The 13,742-nt window shown below is 42.4% G+C and overlaps 1 protein-coding gene across 1 annotated transcript in view; it reads left to right on the top strand.

Annotated features, from left to right (window-relative positions):
* The first annotated feature begins 772 nt into the window (after positions 1 to 772).
* Dnah11 (dynein axonemal heavy chain 11) overlaps positions 773 to 13,742 on the top strand; it is a 317,751-nt gene continuing 304,781 nt past the window's right edge. Inside the window, exons 1-6 of the mRNA XM_038336393.1 lie at positions 773 to 1,066; positions 3,005 to 3,148; positions 5,847 to 6,043; positions 7,372 to 7,561; positions 8,996 to 9,095; positions 12,418 to 12,629. Coding sequence (XP_038192321.1) covers positions 773 to 1,066; positions 3,005 to 3,148; positions 5,847 to 6,043; positions 7,372 to 7,561; positions 8,996 to 9,095; positions 12,418 to 12,629 — 1,137 coding nt within the window. The remainder of the gene's footprint in view (positions 1,067 to 3,004; positions 3,149 to 5,846; positions 6,044 to 7,371; positions 7,562 to 8,995; positions 9,096 to 12,417; positions 12,630 to 13,742) is intronic.

A 13,742-nucleotide genomic window follows, 5' to 3' on the forward strand; every position in this document is an offset into this window, starting at 1 on the left:
TGAATGACAAAATAAGGCTTGTGGCTCTGGGGATGGAAGTCAGCTCTGGCATACTTGGCCAGTGTTCCATCTCTGAGCTACAAAATTCCTCCCCTCACCCTGCGCTCACTAACGTTAGCCGGCTTACGGGCATTTTGGCCTTTACAAAGAGCGCTTTGCAGTCTCTTTCGGAGTCTGAAGATGGGCCTCGGGACTTGTGATGTCTAGACCTTAAAATCTGACAACTTAAATGGAGAGTTGTTTTATTACTGGTACAATGTCCGCCAGGAAACTCAAAGCTGGCGACGAAACAGGGTTGCAGCATTTTTCTCTACCTAACTACTTTGTCCATTGTTAAACATTGAACCCTTAGCCCCCTCTTTCTAGGGGTTAGACGAACTAACCAGGGTAGCGAATTTAGCAGGAATATCTGCTCAAGACAGTACTGCTAAGTCGAGAGCAGCTAACCAGTCCTGGGACATTTCTGGGAGCCCTCAAAGTATACAGGAGGCAAAAGCAGAGAAATCCTGGGTTTCCAGGCTTGATTTCCTTGCTCCCGCCAGGGACTTGCTGGGCGGTCCGGGACTCTCGCTCCGCCCCCACCCTTGGGGTGGGGCGGGGCCGCCATCTCCCGGGCAACGGGACGCGGCGCAGTCCTGGCCACCACTTCTGCGAGTCTAACACTGGGCACACTGCTACAGGTGCCAGCTCGGGGGAATCGCAGAGGACTGGGGGTGCCTCCGTGGTGCACAACTCTAAAAATCCTCGCCAAAACTCCCCTCGCAGGTAGGAGATGGCAGCCCAGGAGGAAGGGACTGTGCTGCGTCTTAGCCCCTCGGAGCAGGAGGACGAAGAAGATGAGGAGGCAGCGGCTGCACTAAGAGCGCGGCGCTTCGCCCTGGACCCTCGGGTGCGCTTCCTGGGCGGCCGCTTGCGCCAGACGCTGGCGTTCCAGGAGGAGACATGGAGACAGTTCTTGGAGAGCGAGGACCACCGGCAGGCCCTCGGAGACTTTCTGGAGAGCACTGGTCCTGCCAGCCTGCTGTTCTGTGTAGCAGACGCTGGGCGGCTCCTGGCTTCCCCCGAGGTGAGAAGAGAGGCACCTGCTTCTGGGTTTAAAGTTAACCTCTAGCCTCTGGGACTCCTCAGAAATCCAGGTGCTCATATGCATCATATCTGATCCAAGTAAGAGGCTATAAGTTAGTTTTTTGGAAGGGATGCCTGCCGGTAGAATTGGTTATATAAAATGATGTTATAAACAAAGCAAGACAAAGCGAAACACCTAGCATAGCCTATGATGCCTGTGTACAGATCTAGGCGTGCTTTTGGATCAAATAACTTCTGTGTGGGTGGGAACTCCAGAGTCATATCCTTTTTAAACGAATACAACAAAGTTTCTGGCAAAGTCCTTATAGCTTGAGTATTTTGTCCCTGTGTCTGCTAACTACGTTTTGTCCCAGAAAGAAAGAATCGAGTTCTAAAACTATAACAAACCAACAGGCAAGCCGCGCTTTGGCGCATACTGTTAATCTTGGCACTAGGGAAACAAAGGCAGGAGGATCTCTGTGAGTTTGTGGGAGGCCAGTCTGCTCTACATAGCAAGTTCCAGAACATCCAGGGTTACACCATGAGACTCTGTCAAAACAACAAACAAATAAATAAATCCTCAAACAAAAACATAAACCAAGAAATCAACAACAACAACGGTCAAACAAGACTGGCTGCTGTCGTTTAAAACACAAAATAAACATCTTTGTTGCATAAATTAAATTATTACTAATTTCAAGGAGCATTATCTTGGTAATTAACATGTAAATTCCTTTTTTAAAAAAAGATACATTTATTTTATTTTTCTGTGTTTGAGTTCTTTGCCTGCATGTATGTTTGTGCACGACGTGTGTGTGTGTGTGTGTGTGTGTGTGAGCCCCATGGATGTCATAAGAGGGGTGGGTTTCCCGGAGGGGGGAACTGGAGTTACAAATGACGGTCAACTATTACCATGTGAGTGCAGGGAAAGGAACATCTTAGCAACTGAGCCATCTCCGCCCTCTCCAACTGCAAATTCTTGCTTTTCAAGTAAAGTAACCCCCGTATGGTTTGTACAAAAAGTGTGTTCTGAAAAGTTACAAATAAATACAATTCTTAAAACTGTGTCCAATTGAATAATTCTCTAATGTGGTTTTCTTTAAAACTGATTTCAGTTCCATGATGCAATAACATACAAAAGGAAAGGCAGGGAAGGAACAGCCTGTAATCTGCACAGGCGTGGTGATTAACAGGCATTGTCTTTCTTTCCTGTTTTCTTTTCCTTTCTTCCTTTCTGAATTGGGAGCCCTTCCCCAGTGGCTTATCTTTCAGCAGTGTTACATCTGGAGTTCCTGTTGTAAGTGGTAACATCATCCCAGATGTTTTCATTAGGATAAGTTTGAAGAGTATAGTATGTAGCAGGATTGCATTATGACTTTATAAGTTCTGCATATCTTTTTTCTGGTATTCTCCTAATTATAACTGTAAAAAGTTTGTCATACAAGTCAAAAACCCTTATTAAGCTCATAGCACAGTCGAATAGTTGCCCAAAGTCACTCCCCAGTTATAGCAGTGTTAAACTGTCTTGAATAAACATTTCCATTCTTTGCCTTGATGACAGAAATACAAATTACCCCCTTGTGTCTTGTCGTTTTCTCAGTTGGCTTATTTCCAAGCAAGAGAACATTATAACCACCCCCCCCATCAATCTACTAAAGTTTGAAATGTTCTCATGTTTGGTTTTGTTTATGAGGTTCTTACAGTGAGTGTATGCCGATCTGCTGGAATGGACGTGTCTCTGAAGGAGACATTTTTAAAAAGAAGAGAATTCCCTTTTCCAGGACATAGAAGAGCAACAGACCAACCTTGTTTGTAAACATAGGCAAGATGCCAGGGTTTTACTTCTGTTGGCAATGTCTACAAGTCGGGTACAGCCAATCCTGCTTGCTATTAAAGAGACTGTAGCGAACTTGAACTAATTATTTTGCTTTTGTTCCAGATTCCAAGAGGTGTGAAACACAACCTGGTTTATCTTGCCAAGAAGATGACTCAAAGTGTGGAAGAAGGAGATTTCTCCCACACGGTTTTATTTGGAGAGCTATCTTGGTCACTGCTCACACACGTAACTACCTTCCTAGATGAGGTACTGGTCTGTCTTCTCTTTACCTCCAAACACTTGCCATTAGTTGAGCCATCTCTGCTACTTCAAAAGCAGGGCATGTAGAGGCCTTAGCTTTCCTTGGCCTTGGGTGCAGAGTGATCCCGTTAGCTTGTTTCTCAACCCCATCTGTATATGTATATATAAGCTTGACTTGTCAGCCCATTCCTCCCTTTCACTCTGCCCTGACCCTTTTCCAAATGCTGGAAACATTTCTCTGCCAACTCGAGCTGACTAGGCTCCGCCAGTTGGCTAGAGGTTTAAGGTGTTGCATTCAGGGTAGAGATGAGCTTACATTTTGGAAAACTAATATCATCTGTTTCTTTCTTTTTTTTTTTCAAATCCCTGGTAAAGTGTATTAACTAAATGGAGTTTCATTTACGTCAGAGAATGGAAAGCGGTAATGAAGTTAGCAATTGCTCATGCATTCACTTCACGCTGCACTGTAGGTTGAGTCTGGTGGTGTTAAGGGCTTGGTCTTCAGCACTGGGACTGGTGACACTTGTCTTCCTGGAATCTTCAGGCTGCCCAAGTCTCTGCCTCTGGCTCAAGTGCTATGCTTTGATCTTCCCACCCTTTGTTATGGCCAATTGTAGGGAAGGTTTTCTGTGCTTACTACTTGGAGCGGTTTGTGGCATGAAGCAGGTAGTCAAGGAATTTTCACTGCACAGAGTCTTCTGTAAGACTCAGCAGAGTTGGAAACAACCTATGATTTAAGTTTTATGCCTTTAGATGAGGGCTGGCAGCACCAGCTGGGTCTTGGTGAGGTTTAACTCTATGAGCTGTGCTAGGCAAAAGGCAATAGATAATCTTGAAACTCTCCCAATATTTCTCTGAATTGGTCTCACACCAAGACCCCCATAGTTTTTACAATATGCTTTGAATGTAGATGTATATATCCATAGAAGGCATAAGCCATCCCTGTTGACAAGTTTCTGTCCTTCCATCCCATAGCCATTCAGTCCCAAAGAAACACAAAGAGGCCTGCTTTAATTATAAACTAGTTGGCCTATTAGCTCAGGCTTCTTATTAACTAACTCCTACATCTAAAATTAACCCATAATTCTTATCTGCATTAGCCACATGGCTTGGTACCTTTTATTAGTGAGGCATCCTCATCTTACTTCCTCTGCATCTGGGTGACAACTACAGACTGAACCTTTCCTCTTCCTGGAATTCTCTTATTCTGGTCACCCTGCCTTTACTTCCTGCCTGGCTACCAGTCAATCAGTGTGTTATTAAATCAATACAAGTGACAAATTTTTTTACAGGGTACAAGACCATTGTCCCATAGTACATCCCGAGTTTTGAGGTTAGTTTTTATTAAAATACATTACTTATAGTTTATGGGGTTTTATTGAGATATTAAAAAATGTCCCAATAGTATATGTATATAATACATTCTGGTCATACTCACCCTCCATTAACACATTTCCCTCGCTGCTTCCTACTTCTCAAATATCTTCCCTTTGCTTTCATGCATTTTGTGTTTTTTTATTTTTTTAGTTTTTAATCTAAACACAGGTTGAGTTCAATGTTGGGAAGAGTCTGAAATAAACACTGGGCAGGGAAAAAAAGCAAGGACGTCACAACTGTGGTGTAATTTTCATTCCCTTTCAGACAAGACTGTGAACGAGCCAGAAGGTATAGATCTGGAGGGCAAACACCCCAAGGGTTGGCATGGCTAAGTGCACACATGCACTAGTTCACAGAAGTGTGCTAGGAATCCTCAGCTCTCTCCAGCCAGATCTATTCTTTGATCCAAAGAGAGAGCCACATGCCTTCCTTGTCTCCTGACTGTGTAGTTGACATTTCAAGCTAAAGTTGAACTTCTTTTTTATATTTATTTATTTATATGTTATGTATACAATATTCTGTCTGTGTGTATGTCTGCAGGCCAGAAGAGGGCACCAGACCTCATTACAGATGGTTGTGAGCCACCATGTGGTTGCCAGGAATTAAACTCAGGATCTTTGGAAGAGCAGGCAATGCTCTTAACCACTGAGCCATCTCTCCAGCCCTAAAGTTGAACTTCTGATCTTCCTCAGCCTTTTCCTTCTGACGTTATAGTTACCTCCATATTAGTAGACAAGTATTTGGGAAAGTGTGCTGGCTAATTGTATGCCAAGTTGACATAAGCTAGGGTTATCTGAGAGGAAGGAACCTCCAATTAAGAAAATGCCTCCATAACATCCATCAGGCTGTGGAACATTTTCTTAACTGGTTTTTGATGAAGAAGGGCACAGCCTACTGTGGGTGGTGCCATCCCTGGATTGGTGGTCTTGCATTCTATAGGAAAGCAGGTTTAGCATGCCATGATGAGTATCCAGAAAGCAGTACCTCTGCATCAGCTCCTGCCTCCAGATTCCTTCCCCGTTTGAATTCCTGCCTTATCTTCCTTAGATGCTGAACAGTGCTAAGGAAGTGTGAGCCACACAGCCCTGTCCTCCCCCAGGTTACCCTGGTCATGGTGCTTCATCACAGCAATAGTGACCCTAACTGAGACAACAGCTCAGTGAATCAGCGTCAATGGGACAATGACTTGGTCCACTCCCTGTAGTTTTAAGATTATTTGTGGAGTTGAGTGGTTTTGTTGACAGGAGAACTTGTACAACAAAAAAGTCTTTGAAAGTACTCACTGTCCACTGATTAACTGCTTTTTAAAACATTGCTCTTTCTCTAGATATTAGTCCCCATTCTTTCTAATAAGAACAATCACAAATCCTGGTCATGTTTTATTTCACAAGATATGGAATATCACATAGAAGTCATGAAAAATAAGATGCATGTTTTTAGGGGCAAAATGTCAAAAAGAACTCTTCTACCAATTCCCACTATTGCAGAAAATATTGATCTGGACCAGCACTACTCAGTGACCAGGTATGTAACAGTGTATTCAATTCTATGCAGTGTATTAAAATGAATGGCTTGACTCCCCACAGAATATCACACATCTTAAACTATTAGCAAAATAGAGTTACTTTAAAACATGTCACTTAAGTAACATATTTTGTTTGTTTGTTTGTTTTTGAAATGGAGTCTTGTGTAGTCCAGGTTACCTCCAACTCAGTATGTAGCCAAGGGTAGCCTTTAACTTCAGTTCCTCCTGCATCCACATCCACATGTTGGGATTACAGGCATCAGCCACCATGCCTGGGATTTGTGCACCCGGGCCAGCTGTGCCACCTGAGGCACACTCCAGCCTACTAGTTACTTTCCAAGGAAAACTAGCAATATCCATAATCTTAGAAATATTCCTCTGGGGAAAAGATGTTTAAGAATGTGGTAATTCTTTATCAATTTTATTACTAGTTATTATTTTATTTTTGATTAGGTATATTGTGCAATTGTGTATACCTGTGTATAGGTATGGTGCCTGAAGTTACAGGTGGTTAAGAACCATCTGATGTGGGTGCCAGGAACCAAACTCAAGTCCTCTGGTGGAGCTGCAGGCATTCTCAACCACTAAGAAATCTCTCTGACTCATTTATCAGTTTTTAAATATAGTAATTTTATTCCTTGAGAATATCACACAACATATTTTCATCACACCCCCTCTATTATTCCCACTAACTTCTTTATTTTCCTGTCCCCCACCGACTTCTGGTTCTAGATTCTTTTTTTTTTTTTTTAAAGTTACCCACCAAGTCCAGATATGCTGCCAATATATGCTCATGCGGTTAGGGTCACCCATGGGAGCACTGTCCACCTACCAAGGAGCCACACCCTTGAAAACCTAGACCTCAGTTTGGGGTGGGAGCTTGTGAGCTCCTCCCCACCCCATGCAGGAACGTTGCCTGATTTGGCCTGTGCAGGACCTGCACAGTCATCCACAGCTGCTGTGTGCTCTTGCGTGCACTGGTCCCATCAAGTCTCTCTGATCCCTGCCCCTCCAGCCTCTGGCTCTTGCAGCCTCTCTGCCTTCTCCCCTGCAGTGAGAGGAGAGATAGTGATGTCGCATTTGCGGTTGAGCATCCGTTGACACTTTTTCTCTGAACCTGATCATTGTCTTAGCTTTGGAGATGTACTATACACAGAATAATACAATGATGTTAGGCTCAAACCAGGAGCATGAAAATAATGGATTTTGAAGGATTTATATTGAGAAAACTAGATTGTAGATGCATAAAAACTATTAGTACCATATCCTGTCTTTATTTGAATAAAGTCACTGTTGGATGCTTTTATTAATCATATATATTTTATAGGCCACAATCAGATGAGAGGAGAATACTCCATGCCATTGAATCTGTAGTCATTAAATGGTCACATCAGATCCAAGAAATTATAGAAAAGGATTCAGCACAGCCTCTGCTGAGTGGCCTCCACCCGACCCCTGAGACAGAGTTGGACTTCTGGGCTGTGAGGCTTGATAACTTGAAATGCATATACCATCAAGTGAGTAGACCCTGCTGGGATTGTTTCTACATCCAAATGAGCAGAGTCAACTCTGGGATGGGCAGCATTGCTTGGCCATTTTAAAAGTCTATTAGCCTTTGTATGATTGAGGAGACCGCACTTTTCTTACTCCACGGTGCTGTCTACAGAAAATGCATTTTTCAAGTTAATGAGGATGGTAACTGGTTGCCTTTATAAGGATGTTTTGGTAGCATCTGACAGCATTGGAAATAACAGGAGACAGAGCAACTCGATGGCGGGGGGGGGGGGCACTAGAAGTGGCAAGGTTTAATTGCTGCCTTAGTTTGTATTTGAATCGTCATAAAACCATAACTAACAACAGCTTCGGGGAGAAAAGGGTTTATTTTATCTTAGAGTTTGTACTGCCTCTGGGGATGTCATGGCAGACACTCAAGGCAGAGACCTGTAGGCAGAAGCTGATGCAGAGGCTAAGAAAGGCCGCTACTGATTGGCTTGCTCTCCACAGTTTGCACAGTCTCAGGACCACCAGCCCAGGGATGGCCCACCTACAGTGAGCTAGGCGCTCCCCTACCAATCACTAATTTAGAAAAGGCATTACAGACCTGCCTACAGGCAGATCTTATGGAGGCATCTTCCCAAGTGACTCGAGATCAGTGGTCCTCAGCCTGTGGTCATGACAGGGGTCACATATCAGCTATACTACATCAGATATTTACATTGCGACTCATAACAGTAGCAAAATGAGAGTTACGAAGTGGTGTTGAAAATAACTCTATAGTTGAGGGTCACCACAGCAGGGGAGCTGTATTAAAGGGTCACAGCATTAGGAAGTTTGGGAAGCTGCTCTAGACTGTGTCAAGTAGACACACAAGTAACAAGCACAATTATTATGGTTCATTTGCTTTGTGGAGGAGTGGGATTTTGCTTGGCTGTGGAAAAATTAACTTTGATTTCTTTGCTAGGTGCTTCCTGTCAACTGACTGACTATAATATTATAAAAACTATTCTTTTCATTCTTGTTTCTCTTAATTGGTGATCATTAACAATTTATATGTATAATATGTAAACCTACTTTTTGGAAAAACTAAATACAAAATAAAATACAAATTTTTGAAAAAAATTTATTTAAACTTATTTTCATCTTGAAACCAATATTCCCCTGAGTCTCAAATCCTGTTCCTATCACCAGTAAGATGGCTTAGAAGTTATAGGTACTTGGTGCCAAGCCTGATGTTCTGAGTTTGATGCCAGTGCCCCAAGAGAGGTGACATCAGCAAGTTGACCTCTGACCTCCACACATGCCTATTTATACACACCCAAAATAAGAAATAAATGTAATAAAAAGCACTGTGCATATTGTGTGAGTGGTATATAATGTAAATGTTTAATTAGAGAGTCAATTTATTTAGTAATCTTGTTTGTCTATTTATTCAAGTATTTTCATCACTTTAGCTTCAGGCTCCTATTGTCCTCAAGATGGTTAAGATACTGACAACAAGGCAAAGCAGTTATTTTCCTGCTCTGAATGGTATCTTCACCACTGTGGAAAATGGTAAGACCCCATATCCTCACCCCTGGCCCTGGCATCAGTATAGCCATCTCCCATTGTCCTCACTCTTACCCCCCCATTTGCCTACTCAGCCTTGAAGTCTGCCTGCCACTCAGAGCAACACTTGGTTCTTCCAAAGGCAGTTTTGTCTCCATCTCTCTACTTAATTTTCCAGTGGTCCCAAACCCTCTTTAGTTCATCTGCTATGTACTTAACCTTAGGGAGAAGGTTTAGCTGGAAGGTGTATAGGAGAGGCAAGGCCTTCCCTCCTTAGCTAGTGTCTGTGAAAGCCCTTGGTAGAGGTTTCCAGACAGGACATGGGCTATGTGTGCATAGTCTAGGTATTCACCATTCAGAATCTTCCATGGGTTGATTTCTGATTTCTTGGCTGACAAGTACCCAGTCACCATCAATGTTTTGGTAAAGATTAGATCCATAGAACAGAGAAAATTGTAAGAAGGTGTTTTGCTAAAATTATTTCCTCCTGATTGTCCTCAATACTCTCCTTTAGTCTCTTCCAAAGATGGCAGTCCTCCCCAGTTTCCTGACTTGTTTACTTTTTGTCACCGTTTAAGCAACTACAGGTATATATGGCACTGAAGGATATATCTTACAATAAAAGCCAAGAAAATAACTGTTTTTGCATTTTGCTTGTTTCCAACATTAGAACACTTTTATTCTCCTGTGTGCCATTTGGAAGTAATTAAAATTCACTTTGAAATGTCTATTTTTACATTTGCTTCCAGTAATTGTATTTGAAAAGATGGGGATGGTGGTTAGTGTCTCATTAGATCTGGATTCCCAGCTCTCAGCTTATGGAAGTTGCTAGTTTCTCAGTGGTCAAATCGTACTTTCCATACCCCCATTGCGGACTTGCTATGCAATACAGGGCAGTGCTTCTCACTTTAGTCATGGTTTAAACTAGATGAGTCTTTGTTCTGACAGGTCATACAGCTATCAGTCTGTCAATAGCACACTTCACTGCACCCACTGTTACCTTCCCAATCGTGATAAACATAAGTGTCCCCTAGACATCACCAAAATGTCTCCTGGAGGCCAGCTCTCCTCTGAGAACCCTGGATGGAGCTCTCAGACTCAATAGCAGCAAGCACTGAGCAGGTTGCAGGCTTACCCTCAATAAGTAGAAGCAAATGACATTTTTCTTCCATTAATATAAGATAAATATTTCATGTGAACATAGCTATAGGAATGAGTCCTAGGGATCTTCAGAACATCGAGAGTACACAACCCGCAGATTTAGAGAAAAAACTTTTCAGTGTCTCAAACCCACGTGACCTAGAGGTAGAAAACTCACATTGAAGACATATCTCAGACTGAAATCAGCAGGCTTGCTTAGCACAGGCGAAGGGCACTTAACTGTGGTGTGGTTATTTAATTTCTAAATTAACATGGTAGATATACACCAACTGAAGGACACTCAGGCATGTGCGTTTCCAATAGGAAATGGTTCATAGCCTTCTTTCTTCTCAAGGTTTTATTACTGGCTGAAGGCTGGACTTACCAAGTCCAGCTATGGGTGTCAGTGACTTGTCTTTGACATGAATCCTTGGGAACAGCACCGAGTCATGAAGCTTAGCTTGCTCTTTGCCTTTAGACACAACCCACAATCCACTTTGGGTGAGAGACAGTGTTAGGATCAAAGTGAGAAACTTTCCTTACTCTTAGGTGCTTAACATGGTTTTTATTTCAATAAAAGTTCCTGTAGTTGGAGGCTGCTTGTTTGTTCCCAGCTTCCCAGACCACAAAATAATCCCACAGAAACTGTATTAATTAAATCACTGCTTGACCTATTAGCTCTATTTTCTTATTGGCTAGCTCTTATATCTTAAATTAACCCATTTCTATCTATTAATCTGTGTACCGCCACATTGCTGTGGCTTACCAGCAAGGTTCTGACTGGCAGCCTGGCAGCTTGTGTCTTTCTCCTCTGGTGCCTCCATGGCTTCTTCCTGACTCTGCCTATTCTCTCTCTCTATCTTCTCCAGCCTGGCTATATTCTGTTAAGCCATTGGCCAAATGCAGCTTCTTTACTAATGAATGGCAATAAAACATATTCACAGCATGCAGAGGGCAATCCCACATCACCTCCCCTTTTCTGTCTAAATAAAAAGGAAGGTTTTAACTTTAACATAGTAACATTGCATACAACAAAACAGGTATCAAGCAAGAATTACAATTACAATATTTATATCTACTGTATATTTAATCATAACTAAGAAAAACTATAACTATCTATTTTTCAATTCTATCAAAGACTCCAAAAGGATATAATATTACCTAAGTAAACAATAAGTTCATTGTACACAACTTCCAAAACTCTAGCATTGACAGAGACATCTTTCTGCCTGGACAGTAATGCAAAGTTCTTCTGTACCATTGGGGCATCCATCTTCAGCCTGGGTAGCTCAGTGAGTAGAACACAAGTCTCTTAATCTCAGGGTCATGGGTTCATGCCCCACACTGGGCACCAGATGAAAATGGAAGTTATAATCCCACATTAACTCAGAGTTTGTATATAATAAAGGGTTATTTATTTAGGTATAGATTTAGTCCTAGATCACATTTCTCTGCACAAATGGGAAACAGGAACTTAATCCAGCAGCTGGAAGCAAGGGAGAGCACACACTACCTTGCCAATTATAGTATAAGAGACCACACCCAAAGGGGCTGGTATCTTAAAGCTGAAGGAGCTCCTGCAGCAAGTTCCTATAAAATTAGTCTTCATATAGTGTGAGTTTGGTGACATTTAGATCAGTCACAGTATTGTATTATCACACCTTATACCTGGTTCCAAACTGCTCTATCACCATGCCTAATAACTTTAATCAGATATTAGTAAACAGCATAGTAGAAGGGCCCCTATTTGTTACACCAATTACTTGGAGAAACTGAGAGGAAGTGGTGCACTGTGGTGCATTGTGCCTGTCCTGAGCATTCTGGAGAAGCTTGGCATCCCAGCTGTGAGGTAACAACCGCACCAGATGCTTCGTCCCCACGAGGTTTTCTCTTTAGATTTGGAGGTTCCCTTCCCTGTGGGTCTTTAGCCACAATTACTTATGGTCTGTGAGTAACTAGATCAGTGCCCCGCAGGAAGGCTGAGTTACAGAAGGACAGTCTCTAGCCCTCAGACTGCTCATGTGTAGGCCGTAGGGTAGATAACAAAATGGGAAAGTCGACAGCTTTTTTTTTTTTTTGACAGCTTTTATAACTGTCTATGGACAGTTGTCTTGGACTTGTAAGGGGTTTTCAATTTTTTTTTAAAAAAAGGACACTATGTGATATGAATGGTACTTCCTCTTTTCAGCTCTTCTCGAAGCTCGTGATGTGGAACTTCACCTAAGACCTCTAAAAAGGCACATTCAAGGTCTCCAGGAGGCGGAATTCCCACAGACACAAATCCTAATTGCCCCGTTGTTCCACACCATCTGCCTTATCTGGAGTCATTCCAAGTTTTATAATACCCCTGCTCGAGTTATAGTTTTACTGCAAGAGTTCTGTAACCTCTTCATTGACCAGGTATGTATGAAGCAATAACAGTTAAGGACAATAAGAATCATTGCCTTAATTAGTCCGATAATAATGAATAAACCCAATAATGGGCAAGTCCAGTGGACAAGGAGAATGCCATTTTACTCCCACTTTCAGACTAGGCTTGTGACATCCAGGTGAGTTTTCATTTTATGGTATTCAGGCCATTCTTGAAATAGGTCTGAGTCAAAGAACAAACTGTTTCTGAGTTTTGTTTATTTAAACAAATTTAAGAGGCAAAGAGATTAAACAAATTTAAGGTAGATTCCAGCAAAAGGTCCATGGACTTTGTAGTTTCTCCTAGTTTTCATAGGAGTGTTGGCTGATTTGAGAAAGTAAGAAAATTTCAGTTTTCTTTGAAATGTGATTATATAGAAAGAATTGTGATTCACTGTGGTTTTTTTTTGTTTTTTTTGTTTTTTTTTTTTTGTTTTGTTTGTTTGTTTTTCGAGACAGGGTTTCCCTGTAGTTTCTAGAGCCTGTCCTGGAACTAGCTCTTGTAGACCAGGCTGGCCTCGAACTCAGAGATCCGCCTGCCTCTGCCTCCCGAGTGCGGGGTGATTCACTGTTTTTAAAGTTGCTTGTTTGTTTATTCCCTGCCCAGCTTGGAAACTGTCTTTTGAAAACGATCATCCATCCCCAGCCCCACCACCTAGCATCTTTATGTGTGAACTTTCATCCTTGTCTCCACAAATGCCCGAGAACAAGACCTAACAATTGCTGAGAGAGTCTTGGACATCATGTGGTCCAGTGATTCTTAGCTGGAAGTGCTCTCTGGTGTCTGGGACTGCCATACCTAAATAACCCAAGGTGACAGGCAACACAGTAAAGTGCATACTCTGTGACCAGGGGAAGGCCAGGGTCAAGTCTAGCAAGGAAACTCTTTGTGTTGTAGGTAGCTGGTTTCTCCTTATAAAGCCACAATCCTGTTAGGTCTGGAAAACAGAGAGAGAAAAAGCAGTAGCATATAGCCCAGGCTGACCTTGAACTTGCTGTGCAGATGAGGATGACCTTAAACTCCCGACCCTGATCTACTCCCGGGAAGGAAGTGCTGATACACCCAGCTGGACCTACTCTTCAATGCTGTTAAACCTTAGTTAC

This window comes from Arvicola amphibius, chromosome 7 (assembly GCF_903992535.2).
Source record: "Arvicola amphibius chromosome 7, mArvAmp1.2, whole genome shotgun sequence".
Classification (NCBI taxonomy): domain Eukaryota; kingdom Metazoa; phylum Chordata; class Mammalia; order Rodentia; family Cricetidae; genus Arvicola; species Arvicola amphibius.